This window comes from Crinia signifera, chromosome 5 (genome assembly GCF_055691185.1).
Source record: "Crinia signifera chromosome 5, ASM5569118v1, whole genome shotgun sequence".
Taxonomy (NCBI): Eukaryota; Metazoa; Chordata; class Amphibia; order Anura; family Myobatrachidae; genus Crinia; species Crinia signifera.
In genome coordinates this window covers 283,287,840-283,304,636 of record NC_139221.1, presented here as the reverse complement: position 1 = coordinate 283,304,636, position 16,797 = coordinate 283,287,840, and the positions used below count along the sequence as shown (strand labels likewise).

At 46.9% G+C, this 16,797-nt stretch overlaps 1 protein-coding gene across 5 annotated transcripts in view; it reads left to right on the top strand.

Moving 5' to 3' along the window:
- Positions 1-16,797, top strand: part of LOC146081137 (ATP-binding cassette sub-family B member 5-like) — an 89,602-nt gene that overhangs the window by 23,432 nt on the left and 49,373 nt on the right. For 4 of the 5 annotated variants that reach the window (XM_083189129.1, XM_083189131.1, XM_083189130.1 and 1 more), the window contains exons 3-5: positions 9,492-9,552; positions 12,639-12,789; positions 16,255-16,297. In XM_083189129.1, coding sequence (XP_083045255.1) covers positions 9,492-9,552; positions 12,639-12,789; positions 16,255-16,297 — 255 coding nt within the window. Of the gene's footprint in view, positions 1-9,099; positions 9,376-9,491; positions 9,553-12,638; positions 12,790-16,254; positions 16,298-16,797 lie in introns of those variants that run through there. The other variant, XM_083189132.1, reaches the window with a different exon arrangement.

Genomic DNA, 16,797 nt, shown 5'->3' with positions numbered 1-16,797 from the left:
ATACTTTTAACATTATTCAAAACATTAATTTATTTCTCTACTTCTTAAATGACCCATCCTGGAGACCCTGTGTAGTGTGGTGGGTGTGATGCTGAGAATCTCAAAATCGTGGCCCTGCTTGGCACAGTACAATGCTGCAATGAGTCACCACAAATTGCATTACCAATTGCATTGAGTTGGGAACCGGTTTCTGGGGCGGCGCCACTGAGGCCTAGCACAAAGACATATTGGGAGCATAAATATCCATGTCAAATCAATTTCCTTTTAAATTATAGGCCTTTTTTTCCATTTATTTACATACCTCCCAACTTTGTGAGTTCAGAAGGGGGCACCAAAATTTTCGGGGGGGGTGGTGGCCTAATTCGGGGGCGTGGCCTATACTAGCGGCTCTCCCGTGAGGCCACGCCCCCATTTTGCTGCTATGGGGGCATGACCCAGAGGCTCTGTGAGCCTCTAGCCATGCCCCCAGCCCCCTGGCTGCGGGAATAGACGCTGTGCGCATGCGCACAGCGTTTATTCCCCGCTGCTTAGCAGCTGACAGGGGGGGACTCCCAACAGCCCCCCCACACCGCGGGACACTGCCGCCCGCGGGTGGGACAGCGGGACAGGCCCTGATAATCAGGACTGTCCCGCTAAAACCGGGACTGTTGGGAGGTATGTATTTAAAATATTGCTCTGGTGAGCATTTGCTGTAGGTACAAATAGCTGAGGGTCTACTGCACAGTGACCCAAGAGGAACTACCATTGGTGTGCAGCAGGTGCAATGCATCTGGTCCTACTGCTGCCCCTGTCATCCTCTTCCTGTCACTCATTGTTTTTCCCTGTCACATTCTGCCTCCCCCGCCTCTCAATGTCACCCTCTGTCTCCCTGTCACCCACTGCTGTGTTGCATATTGTAAACTTGGGTTGGAACTTATTTTTGCATCTGGGCCCGCAACCCACAAGATTCACCACTATCCTCTCTCCTGTCTCAGAGACATCTCTCCACTGTGTCACTGGCATTGGAGCAATAAGGAATTGTTCTGATACATGTGGATCTGCCACAACAAATTGCTGCTTAGATCCTTAATTTAAATGTGGCCTTTTTAGGAAGTGAATATTTCTTTTCAATCTATTTAACTCTTTATTTTTAAATAAGTTATGTTTCGTTGTACTACCACGGGTCTGTTTAATGAAAATGTAATGCACTATCTTTACTCTGGCTGCTGAAATGGTAATGCCCTAGAATGCTGCATACAGCCTGGCATTCTAAAATAAGAGCTATATATTTACTTAGAAATGATCTGATAACTGGCTTGGCATGGCATGAATGATTACAGTATGTCGCAATGGATGTGTCAGGTATAGTTTGTATGATATTAAGAGAATAAGGATGAGTGCGATGATGCAGAATAATTATGGGGGAGGTGTACTGTATGTACAAAGCCTTAGAGAGTGAAGAGGGATAAAGTATCAGCCAATCAGCTCCTAACTGTTATGTTATGTTTCAAGCACTGTAACATAGCAGTTAGGAGTTGAATGGCTGGTAGTTTATTTCTCTCCACTTTATCTCTCTCCAAGGGCGAGATATACTAAGCCCTGAGAAGTGATAAAATGGAGAGTGATAACCCTCCAACCAATCAGCTCCTACTTGTCATTTCTCTTTCAATGGTCCTGGTGACACAGCTCAACACTGGGATGTAGGAGGGTCCGTAGGAGCCAGGCACCTATCCTAAAGCTTTAGAGGGTAGGCTCCAGTGTTCCCTCTAAGCTGTGTGCACGTGCGCGCGCACACAACTCAACGAACGTGCGCACAGACATTACTACAGAATGCACAAAGCAGCAGTGGTCCCTTTTTGCAGTTGTGAACTCAATTAATGTGTGTTTCACCCATTAACTACATTGTGTGCTGTGTTTTGAATGTTTGAATGTTTAATATCATTTTGAAGTAAAGGTAACACAAATGCTGAACGTCATTTTCCAGTCATATATAAGTGACGCACAAAATTTTTAATTTCCTTCCAAAGTTGCACAGCCAAAATCTTTTGCTGCACACAGCCTTCGTAAAATTAGAGGGAACATTGGTAGGCTCCTCCCCTACTGCATCCCGGACTCTTCAGTTCGTGTTAGGTGCCCACTGGAGTGGGTGCTATTCTAAAGGGCTGCAGGAGCAGCCGAAGAAATAGAGTAGTTAGGGAATTTTTATTGTTTTATTAACTTTCACCCTAGCTAGGTAGGCACAGTGTGAGGATTCTCATAGTGAATCCTCACACTGCTAGCGCAGCAGGAGCTGACAGAATCGCGTCCTGTCAGCTCACTGTGCACAGGGGAGACGCTGTCTGGCCTCCCTGTGCAGCGCTTTTAGCCTCTTTTAAGAGGCTGCCTGGGCTCCGGAGCATCCTGAAACCGGCTCCACGTTTAGGTGGGGATCATGGGGGACAGGCGCTCCGTGATGGCGGCGGCCATTTTATGCGGAGCTTACACGCTGAGCTCCTGATTGAGAGGACAGCAGCGCTGTGACAGGCATGTTCCAAGTGGTCCCCATTTGAGGGGGAGACACTGGAACTAGGAAATCCTACCTAAGGAGCGGCTGGCTGGGGGTGGTTGGCGCCAAAAGGTCACGGACCCCGCAGCAGCAGGGACTTTTGGTCTCTTCCTTCACTCTGACTTCACTTCGCGCCTTTCAGAACGCTTGCAGCGGAGCTGAGCTGGCTAATTGATCCTGGCAGAGTGACTTGGATTTCCTGGGCATCGCTCCCCCGCAGTTGAAACCAACAGACAGCTAAGTGACTGGGTGCATTGCCTCTGTATAAACGCTTGTACATTGTTTGCACTGTGTATACTGATAGTTATACATTTATCGCTTACATCATGTCTGAGCATCAGGCTGTGGTTTTGGGGGAGGGAGCCCTTAGTGCACTGAGCGCGTGCAATGTTTGCACACAAAAGTTTGTTCCTGAGCAGATGGCCATGGGGGGCTTATGTATTACTTGCGCTGATGTGAGACCCATGGGCAGTGAACCCCATAGGGCTGAGCAGAGTGAACCTGAGTGGGCCAGTGCCCTAGGCAGGTCAGTAAACGCTTTGGTGCACAGGGCCGGTGCCAATCACCGGAGCGCCCCAGGCGGGGGGGTCTGGGGCGCCCCGACACTCACACGCTCCAGGGGGGGTGTCATGTGGCCGCTGTCGCTGCGCTTAACGGGGGGGGAGAGGAGTTGGTGGCAGGAAATGCGGGGGAGACAGATGGACAGTGACGGAAAGTGACTACCGCACCCCCTCCTCACCCGGCTCCCTCCTCTGAAGCGGCGGCCAGCGGCTTCTTCCCCATTCCCTCTGAGGCACAGTCTGACTGCAGGAGCCGCTACCAGCTGCTGCTCTCTGTCAAGACCCTGGCTGAGCGCTACCGGCAAATCCCGGTGGCGGGAGATGCGGCGGGGGGGGGGGGGGACAGAGACGGTGACTATGACCAGTACAGGGGGTGGGCTCCAAGGGGGGTCATGCAGCGGCTGCCACTGCGCTTAAGGGGGGGGGGGGAGTTGGTTGTGGGAGATGTGGGGACAGGGACGGACGGTGACTATGACCAGCACAGGGGACGGTCTCCCGGGGGAGTTCGTCCCACTCACCAGTGCTCCCAGCTTCTTTATTCCTGCTCTCCTCGGCTGGCCTCTTAGCTTTGCTGCTGCTGATGCTATTTTCTATGCTGCTCATTACCGCCCTCCAGTGGCCGGCGCCCTAGGCAAATGCCTAATGCTGCCTAGTGGTGGCGCCGGCCCTGTTGGTGCAGCTTCTAGACAGGCAGAGTGATGTGTTGGTAGAATCACAGAGACCTATGCCATCATCTCAGCAGTCTTCTGGCTCCTTGCCTCTTACCCAGGCAGATCCTGCGCTTATTCAGGTGATGCAGGATACTGCAAAGGGGATCAACAGGTTCAGTGAAATACTGGACAAAATGGATGATGTGGCAGGGACCCCTAAAAGGTCTTATGCTATGCCTACTGTGGTAGATGAGGAGGAGGGAGCGTATACTGACACCCCCTGGGAGGGTGATGATTTTGAAGAGACCTCTGCTGCTGGTATAGAGGATCTTATTGTAGCTGTGAAACAGGCTTTAAAACTGTCTGTGGAGGATAAGACTCCTGTTAAAGGTGTTTTCAAGCGACAGCGGAAGGAGGCTGTTACTTTTCCTTCAGATGAGGGGTTGCAGGAATTATTAGAAGGGGCTTGGAAAACCCCGGATAAGAGGCTACAGATGCCTAAGAGATTCCTTAGTCTGTACCCCATGCCAGAGTCTCATGCTGAACTCTGGGAAAAGGTGCCTGTTGTGGATGCTTCAGTGGCACGTTTATCCAAAGCTACGGTATTGCCTGTACAGGGCGGTGCTGCTTTTAAAGATTCTGTGGATAAAAAGCTGGAGGGAAACCTCAAGGCTATTTTTGAAGGGGTGGGGTTTACCCTACGCCCCCTTATTGCTTCAGCCTGGGTCTCTAAGGCCATGATAGAGTGGTCTGGTGAATTATGCACCATGCTGCAAGCTGACCCTGGTGCTTTGCTTATAGCAGAGAAGATTAAGGCTGCTGCAGAATATGCGGTGGAAGCAGAGGAGGAAGCTCTTAAAATGGCGACCAGAGTGTCCACAGTCTCTATTAATGCCAGGAGAGTGCTCTGGCTTAAGGCCTGGGAAGCGGACAATGAGTCCAAGAAGGCCCTAGAAATGTTAGCTTTCAAGGGAAAGTTGCTTTTTGGTTCTGAGCTAGAGGAAATTATAAAGCAAGCCACGGGCGGCAAGAGTACATTTCTACCGGCCCCCTCAGCAAAGCAGACATCCAGATTCGCTGCTTTTAGGCCATCCTTTCGGCCCTCCCCTAGAGGTGGTGCGTCCTTTCGAGGACAGTCTTTCAGGGGAAAGTTTCAGGCCTCTAGGGGCAAAACTCAAAGGTCCAAGTTTGGCTCCTTCCATAAGAAGCCTGCCTCCAAAGGAGAGGACAAACCCTCCGCATGACTGTCAGGGGATAGGCCCGACAGTGATAAAGGTGGGGGGGCGTCTCACACATTTCAGGGACGCATGGGCTTCTCTAGACCAGGATTCCTGGGTCTTAGAGATTATTACCCAGGGTTACAAAATCCCTTTCAGAGGGTTGCCTCCGAAGAGGTTCATCCCCACACCCGTGCCAAAACAGGCGCTCCTTCGCACAGCTCTTATGAGAGCGGCTCAGTCCCTTTTGGAAAAAGGGGTGGTTATTCCGGTTCCCAGGGCAGAGTGGAAGAAAGGCTTTTACTCCACGCTGTTCCTGGTGCCCAAACCAGACGGGTCTTTCAGACTAATACTAAACTTGAAATCCTTAAATGTCCATCTATGGGTAGACCATTTCAAAATGGAGTCTTTAAGGTCAGTACTCCTGAGTCTGGACCAGGGAGAATTTTTGGCGTCCATGGATGTCCAGGACGCATATCTGCACGTTCCCATTCACCCGGAACACCAGACCCTGTTGAGGTTTGCTATAGGAGACCTGCATTTACAATTCCGGGCGTTACCCTTTGGGCTAGCGACCGCGCCGAGGGTATTCACAAAGATAATGTCAGTGATGGCGGCGGTGCTGAGGCTCAGAGGAATCACAGTAATACCTTATTTGGACGATCTCCTGTTCAAAGCAGGGTCAGCAGCCATGCTTCAAAGTCACTTGGCAGAGGCCATCAGTTTTTTGCAGGCTCACGGCTGGATTTTAAATTTACAAAAATCTCAGTTGGTACCATCACAGAGGCTTCAATTCTTGGGAGTCATACTGGATACCCATCTCCATCGGGTTTTTCTCCCGGAGGTAAAGGCCAGGGATCTGGTCACTCTAGTACAGGAGATTCTCAGAGCTCAGAGCTTGTCAGTATGGAGGTGCCTCAAGCTCCTGGGGAAAATGGTGACGTCATTCGAGACGCTTCAATTTGCCAGGTTCCACTCTCGGGTGTTCCAATGGAACATTTTGTCAGCCTGGTCAGGAAACACTCTGACCATGAAGGCGGAGATGATAGTGCTGTCTTCGGACACTCGAGACTCCTTGAAATGGTGGACAGAAGTAGATTCCCTTCAGTGGGGTCGGTCATTACAGACCTGGGACTGGTTGGTAGTAACTACCGACGCCAGTCTCAGGGGCTGGGGGGCAGTAGTCCTGGATCTCAGGCTGCAGGGCCTGTGGACGGCAGAGGATCAGTGTTACCAATCAACATCTTGGAGCTGAGAGCGGTCTGGAAAGTGATTTCCTTGGCGGGAGACAGGTTACGGAACCTCCCTTTGAGGATTCAGACCGACAATGCCACAGCTGTGGCGTATCTGAATCACCAAGGAGGTACACGCAGCAGATTGGCCATGTGGGAGGTGTCCAGAATCTTCCTATGGGCGGAACAGAATGTTCCTGCTGTATCGGCTATATTCATTCCAGGAGTGGAGAATATAGAAGCAGACTTCCTGAGCAGGGAGGAGCTCAAGGAAGGAGAATGGAGCTTACACCCTCAGGTGTTTCACCAGATCACTTTGATGTGGGGAACTCCGGATGTGGACCTGATGGCATCCAGGTTCAACCATCAGGTGCCCAGGTTTTATGCCAGAATGAGAGATCGGCTAGCAGAGGCAGTGGATGCCATGACTACTCAGTGGCAGGGAGATCTTCTTTATGCATTCCCTCCAGTTCCAATGTTAGCGAGACTTTTGAAGAGGATACAGGACCAGAAGGTTGCGGTGATCCTTGTGGCCCCGGATTGGCCAAGGAGGTCCTGGTACTCGAGGCTTCAGAGGTTGTCTGTGGACTCATGGCGTCTACCTCTGAGACCAGATCTGCTAAGACAAGGCCCATTTAATCACCTGGATTCCGATCGATTGATTTTGACGGCCTGGCTATTGAAGCCGCCATTTTGAAAAGGAAAGGGTTTTCTGACGCAGTAGTGCAGACTATGATAAAAGCCAGGAAAGCTGTTTCGTCAGCAAATTATTATAGAGTCTGGAAGACTTACATTAGATGGTGTGAGAGGCGAAAAGCTCACACATCTCACTTCAAGTTATCAAGAATGTTGGAATTCTTACAAGATGGGTTTTCATCGGGCCTAAGCCTTCAATCATTGAAGGTGCAGATTTCGGCCTTATCCATCTATTTCCAAAAAAGAGTAGCCATTTTGCCGGAGATTCAAACTTTTTTACAAGGGGTATCCAGACTGAAACCCCCTTACAAGCAACCAGTAGCGCCTTGGGATCTGTCACTGGTTTTGGATTGCCTTCAGAAGGCACCTTTTGAACCTTTAAGGTCGGCTGACCTTAAGTTTCTCACGTGGAAGCTAGTGTTTTTGTTAGCAGTAGCATCTGCTAAAAGAGTGTCAGAGTTGGGAGCCTTGTCATGCAAATCTCCCTTCTTAATTTTTCATGATGACAGGGCTGTTCTGAGAACAGTGCCTCAATTTTTACCGAAGGTAGTCTCTGCCTTCCATTTAAATCAGGAGATAGTTCTACCTGTGTTTCAAACCCCAGAGGGTTCCAAGAAAAGGGACAAGTTGAAGACTTTGGATGTTGTGCGTGCCTTACGCATATATGTGGACAGAGTGAAGAGTGTCAGAAAGACTGACACATTATTGGTACTGTATGACGTACACAAAATTGGTTGGCCTGCTTCTAAGCAGACTATTGCTAGGTGGTTGCGATCTGTGATAGCTTTTGCATACACCAAAGTGGGTAGGCCTGTACCGGCCAGAATTAATGCGCATACCACTAGGTCAGTTGCCACCTCTTGGGCGGTTCGACATGGGGCCACAGCTGAGCAGGTTTGCAGAGCTGCCACTTGGTCTTCTGTTCACACATTTGCCAAATTCTATAGATTCCATGAGTTCGCGTCGGAGGACGCATCATTCGGGCGAGCAGTGCTGAGAGCTGCAGACCTGAGCGTACCCTCCCAAAAGGGATTTTTGTAAGAACTTACCGTTCAAATCCCTTTCTCTGATATGGTCCTGGTGACACAGCGATCCCTCCCTTACGCTCAGTAAGTATGCCAGAAGTTTCATGATGTTCATGTTAAAATGGTTAAAAGTTAACAGTTTATGTTATAAAATGTGCATATAATATGTGCAGGCGTTTGTACTGAGTTAATGTATTGCAGTGGCTTTGAAAGATTGAACTGAAGAGTCCAGGGATGCAGTAGGGGAGGAGCCTACCCTCTAAAGCTTTAGGATAGGTGCCTGGCTCCTTCGGACCCTCCTACATCCCAGTGTTGAGCTGTGTCACCAGGACCATATCAGAGAAAAAGATTTGAACGGTAAGTTCTTACAAAAATCCCTTTTTTTCAAACACAGTCTGTGACATGGCAGGTAAGAGCTGATTGGTTGGTGGTTTATCACTAACCATTTTAGCACTTTTAAAGTTTAGTACATCTGGCCCCAAGACTTATAAGCTGCCCATACATCTACAGATTTATTGTCCCATCTGGCTGGTTGGAACAAAAACCTGGTACTGGATGAGAGCAAATGACAGTTGACCATTTGCTTTGAAATGCTGGAAAACTGCCAAACTGCCAAACTGTCAATCATATATTATCAGGTTGTTGTTCCAACCAGCCCAATCTGACAACCAATCTGTAGATGTATGACCAGTTTAGTGGGGTACATTTACTAAGATGGGAGTTCTATTGAAGATGGGATATTGCCCATAGCAACCAATTAGATTCTACTTCTTATTTATTTAGCACCATCTAGAAGATAATAGATAAAACCTAATTGGTTGCTATGGGCAACATCCCATCTTCAAGTAGTACTGCCATCTTAGTAAATTAACCCCTGTACTTTGTTGCCATTATGAGAGGTGTCAAGGAAGACTGAAGAGGATAATTATTTAAAAAAAATTAGAATAATTAGAATGAAAGGGGATTAGCACTATAGGGTCAGGGGTCAATGAATGATGGAGAAGGGGCTACTGGAAAATAATGACGGGGTTAATTAAGGACAACAGATTATGACTAAAAGAGGGTTAACGGTTGATGGAGGTTTAGAGATTAACATTTAATGATTTTGAGTTAATAGTGATGGATAAGTGTTAATGATTGATAGATGGCCTGCTGTCCAGCATATCTGTGTGACGAGCACTGTCACAGACCTGCAGGACAATCCGTGGACCCTCTGAGAGAAGGTGGTTCGGATTGTATGTCACTGGTGGCCACCACTAATTATCTTAATCCGGATCTATCAATTTGTGGGCAGCTGCAGTACTTGTGGCTACTGGATTGCACCCACTGGCAAGAATGGTGCCCAAGGGCAAGTGCTCCCCGCTGGCCTCCATACGTTATGCCAAAGCTTACCTCCATTAAATGGTGTATCTCCCTACACAGTGACAGTACTACATAGAATGTGCACCTCTTCCCTCTCCAATGGCTGCAGGTTTGTTTGATCTCGTTAGCAGATACGACTTCTCGTCTGTGCTCATCCCACTGATAAACCTATCACTACTGTCACACATTCTCCTGTGCTTACTGGGTGTCTGTTCTTGCTCACAGAGAAGAACATGAAAAGACGGGGGAGAAAGAAAAGGCAAAGGCTGTTAGTCCAATCAGCATAGTAAGTAAATTGCTGTTTTATTTTTCAGATACTATAACATGCAGCATATCCAAGTATATGGTAGATTGTAAAGGTGCATCACTGGTAATCTATAATGGGATGCATACTGTACATTCCAGTGAAACACACCCGGGAAGAAGCATCATGTCATGTACGCAGTGTGTTTTGTTTCAAATTGGACCCATTATTTATGTTATATTTGTACTGAAGCACTGATTTTGGAGTACAAAGAGGCGCATACAGAAATGTATACTTCTCCACCTATTGTACAGCACTTTGCATACTGTAATCCTTGTATGGTGTATGCTGTATGTTCCCTGTTATTAACCACTTGCCTAGTGTGGTTGCATCAGAGTCAACCTCATAAGGCTGGGTGTTCCCTGACATGGTCTCATCTGATGTGACCAAGCAGAAATGCCCATTGGAAAGGCGCTTAATATCATACAAACTATACCCGAGGATCTCCCAGGCCCCTCTGCTTCCTTGCTCCATAGTCCAGTTCCTGCCGTACAGCCGATCACTGCTGATTGGGCAGCCAAGCGGCTTCTCTCACTCCTAGGATGCAAAGATTAGAATTTGCTGAAGAAATGTAGCTCTCTCTATTGTATATGTTCTAAAGAGATGTTCTCAACCTAATTCAATTTTAAAAAGTACCATTTCTGAGCTTTTTTTTTTCTTTAATAATAGCCAGTTAAGTGGATAAAGGGGTGTTGTCACTCTTTTACTCCGTTATTGGTGTCTGGACCACTAAATCGTTCTGCATTTTCCACTCTCTTTTAGCAAATGGCAAGAAAATGTGTTAAACTAATTTAGTTGATTTGTTCAGTGAAATTGCTATGGCTGCTGGTAAGCTCTCTATATAAAGACAGGTGTGGATGGAAATTTCAACAGCGTCTAGGTCAACAGTCAAGAGATCGACACCAAAAGGTCAACATGCAAAAGATCGACACTGGGAAAAATGTTGATCTGCATAAGATTGGCATTGACAAAGGTCGGCATGCATTTTAAATCAGTAGGTCGACCTACACACTGTTGACCTATGAACCAGATACCATAAAGACTCCACCAGAGTTTGAGTAGTTGGAGATTGGCCATGTGTTTGATTGACCATTCTGCAAATTGTGCAAGTGAATTTTCTATTAAGACTTGATAATGCTGGATCTTCTCAACAGTAACCTATCATTTTGTTTTCCTTTGCAAAGCCTCAAAATCGATCCTCTTTAGTTCAAAATATTGATCGCTTAATGGAAACCTTTTCACAGCTAAAAAAAAAAAACATTTATATGTATTTATAGCACTGCTAGCAAAGTCAAGATGAACAAATCTTACTGTCTTATAAAAAAAATAGTCACAGTAAAAGATCAACTTATGCATTCATCACATAGCAAAATGGTCTTGTTCTTTCAAATCCATGGCAATAGCAGTTGCACAGGTCACGTGTGGGAGCAGCCTTCACAGACTCCTTGAAGGGGGGGGGGGGGGGCTCTACTCCTACATAAATTAGGTCCTAAAATAGGGCCCCTACCCCAGCCATGGCCCTGATCTGTGTTTATGGGGTAACATGTGTGTCTCTCCAAGAAAGGGGTTCAAAATGTGGTTCAAAACAATGAGATGAATATGAACCATGGGTCTTCAAGCTGTGGCCCTCCAGATGTTGTGGAACTACATGTCCCAGCATGCACTGACAGTTTTGGCATGCTCTTATAGTAAAAAATGTGGCAATGCATGCTGGGACATGTAGTTTCACAACACCCTGGAGGGCCGCAGTTTGAAGACCCATGATATAAATTATGAGATAATGGAGGTCAATTAAGCAGGCATACAAGAGACATTAGGTTATCACAGTGTGCATATTACAACATAACTATAGAAGAGGTGAAAGATACAGACAGGAATGTGGCAGATAATGTAGAATACTAAATAACAGGGGCCCTTATTCTGGTTGGTGCGGATATGTCCGCGTGCGTTCGTTCCGCCGATGTTTTGTGTCTGCGCATGTGCAGAGGCATATCTGCGCATGTGCGAAAGGGACATACGTCCAAATTCCTCATGAATTGTTTACACTACGAACAGGGGGAGGAGAGGGGCGTGAAGGATTGTTTGGCCTCATTAACATATGCATACCCCCCGCGTTTCATTGGCGTTCCCATGAAAACGCTGGGCGTACGTATGGTAATGCGGCCGTGACGCACGTGTAGGGGGCGGACATATGACATTGCCGGATGTCAGCTGCCCGCCCAGATCCCTGCTTTTGCACGGAGAAATGCCCGAGTGGTCTGAGCTCGCGGGAGCTGCCTGACCGCTCGGTCCTGCATTCGATGGGATGCGACCATCGAATGATGGGGGAGGTTCCCAGAGATGGAGGAGGTGTATACATGAGAAATCCACTCCTGCTCCGTGCGGTCAGCGGCTTACCGCATTCGGACGGAGTGAGCGATCCGTACGGAAGGCGGGGTTTAGGACGCACGGTCCTGGCCGCATATTCGGCTCCGGCCGCACAGACCAGAATAAGGCCCAGAGTCGTACCGTAAGAAGACATTTTAGTGCCCTGTGGCAGACAGAGCTGAGGCCATCCAAAAAAGGGGGCATGGTCTTGCAGGAAATGGGCATGGTCACAGAATAGTACCACCCATTCAAATTACACCACACATTTGTGCCCTGACTGATGCAGGACTCCGCCCGCAGATGGAAGGGACCCGCGACCAGAAGTTTGGTGCTTGGGACCGGAAGTTTAGGGATGGGGCCGGAAGTCGGGCAGATGTTTTAATTAACTCATTATTCATCCATTTATCTTGATTCTTTAAAGTGTGCCCCAAAAACCTTTTCCTTCTTCTTTGGTCTTCGTTGACACATTTATTTCAGTGCTGCATCTGGCGACAGAGGTGCTAGGTGGTTACTGGTGCAGCCAGTTCTCCGTCCACAGGGCTTATGAGCGGTGTGCCGGCCCACCCTAGTTACGGCCTTACTGAATATTGACAGAAGTATATTAGCACTCAGTAAGACATACCTACATATGTTTATTACATAAACTGTACAAACCTGTACTAAACTTGGATTTTCTTCCCTTGGAATCTGATTTACTTTAGTTTCGCTATGCAGATGGGCTGGATGTTTTCTACATGATTATTGGCTCCCTTGGTGCACTCATAAATGGTATCTGCCTTCCCTTAATGCACATTGTGTTTGGTGAAATGACAGACAGCATCCTGTGTCACAACTCCTCACTACATAATACAAGTAAGGATTCCAGTGTTCTTATTAATAGTCAAAAATAAACTGTTGGAACATTAAATACTGGTATATCTGTAAATGCAGGGTTATGACTACTCATTGCACATCTGGGAAACAAATATTTTGTCACTCGCTGCATCATTGAGTGTTTATTGATGACAGTACTCTTGATGAAAGTGTTCATTTTGAGATATTCCACATCCCTGCTAGAGAGACATACATAATTTAGGGGATCTAATCGTTGCTCTGCGATTTTTGCAGAGCCTTTTGCAGAGCCTTGCGATTAGATAGTCACCACCCTGCCAGAGTGAGAACCTGCGCCATGCGAGTCTGTGAATGGGTTGTGAAAACCTCTCCAATCGGTGGCTAGCTGCAAATCCATACACACCTGTCTCACCATCAAATGATTTGTGCAGTCTGTGTGTAACCTTGACCCTTCCACAACTCTGCAACACATACAGGCTGATCGAGGCCGGAGCTGACATAACATACCCTCCCTGAAACCGCTTGGGCTGTGTATTTTCTGACCCAGCTTGTTAATGCCTAACATTTCTCCAAAAAATGGATTTTGTTGCTATTTGGCCTTGTGCTTGCACAGTTGTACCATAATTGGCTGCTGTGCAAATTCGCACATATTTCTGGATAACCCCCTAGTTCACAGTTGTACATACTGTATGTCTGAACAGCACCTATGGTTTCTTTATATCAGTCCTTTGTTCCTTTATGGTAGACCCTTTCTGAGAGAGGATGATCTTGTAAACAGCTATCAATTTTGAGTGGTGAATCTGACACATTCAACATATAGCCAAGTCAAGCCTTGTCCTCAAATCGTCGGGGCATTGCTATGTCCACTCAAAAAGATATAAAACTAGGGGTGGGCAAGTTTGGATTCAGTGAATCCAGACACCCCTGGACACCCCCAATCCAAACTCGCTCTCCAAGCCTGTTCGGGTATTCCCGGCCAGACTCGGAGCGCTAGCCTCAGGATCACGCCAGTTCCCGCCGTTGAATCTCGAGAGGTCCAGACCCTTTATAAAATCCAGATCCAAAACACGGTAAGGGTGGTGTTTTGGAACAGATCCAGTTCCAAAACATGGCCGGAGATACAGACCCAAAACACGAAATACACCCTAATAAAACCTACTTTGTGCCGTTTTACAACCTGCACTGCAGGACCCATAACAAGTCTGGGCCCAGGAAATTAGTACCCACTCTGTCCTTCCCTCTCAACACTACTGATCTGCCCATAATGTTAAATATGAAATACAACTATAAAATCCAGGAGCCCAGGCAGATAAAATTGTTTTATTGGACCAAGCAGTGAGACGTGTCATTGGTGGCCAGATATATATGACGGAAACATAGCCCAGCAACATAGTGTCTCATGCTGGACCAGACTCAGCATTTCAGATTTGTAGCTATTTTTTATACAAGGTGGATTGTTAATATTGTGGTACTATACAAGGGTGATGCGGTCATTTGGTCTACAGCATGATGGTCGACAGTCATTAGGTCGACACCATTAGGTTGACATGGGTCTAGGTCAACATAGGAAAGGGTCGACATGATTCTAGGTCCAAAGGTCATTAGTTCAACCGTCTATGTCGACAGTCAAAAGGTCGACATGGGGTTTTGCACTGTTCTTTGAGCTGACATGTGCCGACAGGCGGAATTTCATGCCCTACCATCCACTAGGGCGTGGTGGGAGAATAAAATAGTGTGCCCGACGCATAGCGAGCGCAGCGAGCAATGTGATGGGATGCAGTGAACTTGAAACTGTGTCCATGTCGACTGTGTTGACATTCAGGTAAAAAAACTGTGAAAAAACCCCATGTCGACCTTTCGACTGTCGACATAGACATTATCGAAATAAGAACCTTTCGACCTAGAACCATGTTGACCTTTTCTCATGTCGACATACACCCATGTCGACCTTTTACCATGTCAACCTAATGGTGTCAACCTAATGACTGTCGACCATCATGCTGTAGACCCAATGATCCCAACCCATACAAGGTTGGTGATGAATCTCTTGATTTCAGGGGTTCTTCCCTACAGTGAATGTCACCCTGTATACCTTATTTAATACTTACCTGCATACTTAAATAATTATTGCCTACTCTTCCGGAACACCCTATTGTCCTACTCTTCTGGGATACTTGGAAGAATAGTCAAGTCTTCTGGAGGCTGCTTGTGGCCGCCCAGAATAGCCCACTTGCAAAAGTACATAAACATTGGCATTGTGAAACCACCTCCCACTGGGTACTCAGTAATGTCAATCGGATTCTAGAAAACCGCCATGGGTGGAGTTTGGTGTATCGCAAACTAAGGGTTCTATGTACTTAGCCGTGGAGAGAGATAAAGTATCAACCAACCAACTCCTAGCTGTCATCTTTCAAACACAACCTGTAACATGGTAGGTAGGAACTGATTGTTTGGAATTTTTGGGTTTGTTCAGTAAACTGTGGAAAGAGTGGAGAGTGAACCAGTGAAGAAGTTTGCTGTGGCACTGACAACCAATCAGCTGAAATGTATAATTTTATAGAATGCACTTGATGATAAATGTTACATCAAAGCTGATTCTCTACTGGCGCACTTCTCCACTTTGTTTTACTGTTTCATGAATAGAGCCCTTGATCTCTCTCCACTTCATGTCTCCTATGAAGTGTACCTACGCTTCAAATTTTTTCATGTTTTCAATTCGATTTTGGTTCTAGAAGTGATCTGCATTCAATGCGATGCGCTTTCCAGTTTTGTCTAAATTTTATAGAAAAATAGACTGTGCAGACAAGACAATATTGAATACAATCTAGTAAATCGAATATTTACACTGTGAAATCGTTATTGAATCGAATGCAAAAGTACAGATCTAATGCCAAATTGAATGGAAAGGTCTGGTGCCAAATGAAAAATCAAATGGAACATCGAATCTAAAGCAAATCAAAGCGTTTGTACACACCTTAAGGGCATACAGATGTAGCGCCGCTCATTCGGTGCTGGGGCTCGCCAGACCGCCCCCACTGGCGAGCCGGGACTACATCTGACTGGGACGTGCGACCCAGTTTCCTGACGGCGGGAGACGGGAACCCTGCCCGTCTCCGCTTTAGGGAGATGGTGCAGGAAGGTGGGCGACCGCGTTGTGGACCGACGGTGCGGCGGCGGGGACCCGAGGGGAGCTCTGTTGTAAGGACACGCGAGCGCGCCAGCTCCTGCAAGGAAGAGGGATGGTCGATCTGTAATTGCTACTATGCCTGGTATCTGCATGTCCGAGGCTGTCAGATAAAATGCCTTTCGGTCTGGCAGGAATTTTTCCTGTGTATGTGTATACCCAGCAATTACAAATAAGAAACAGCTCCGCGGACATTGCTGCTAATCTGTAGATCACACAATGTAATGAGTGATGAGAGCTGAAAACAACAAAAAAATAAATGCAGTTATAATCTGTAATAAATATATTTTTTCTGTTAACAGCTGAGTGTGCAAATTTCAAACCAATAGAAGAACAGATGGCATTGTAAGTTACAGTCTACTTATTCTCTTCCCATATTCACTATGGTTATCAAGGGGGAGAGAAATAAAGGGGCATATTTATTAAGCCTGGTAAAGTAATAAAGTGGCTGGTGATAACGCACAGGCCATCAGTTCCTAACTGTCAAGTTACAGACCGAGTTTGTTAAATGATAGTTATGGGGCTGACTGGCTGCTGCGTTATCACGACCACTTTAAGTGCTGGGCCACACATAGCGGCCAAGCGAGTCCCATTCTAGTGTTACACAGTGTCACACTGTGTGAACACATACATGTAGTGTTTGGGTTCTTCCCGAAAACCTGAAATCTGGCCGCCCCGCTGTAGGACCCAGTAGCTGCTGCAGTTGCGGCCAAGTGGGTCTTGCTAAACAGGAACTACTTGGCCGCTATTTGTGGTCCAAGCCTAAAACTTCACCAAGCTTAATAAATCTGCCCAAAAGTACCAACCAATTCGCTCCTAACTGTGATTTTACCATTTTTGTGTGA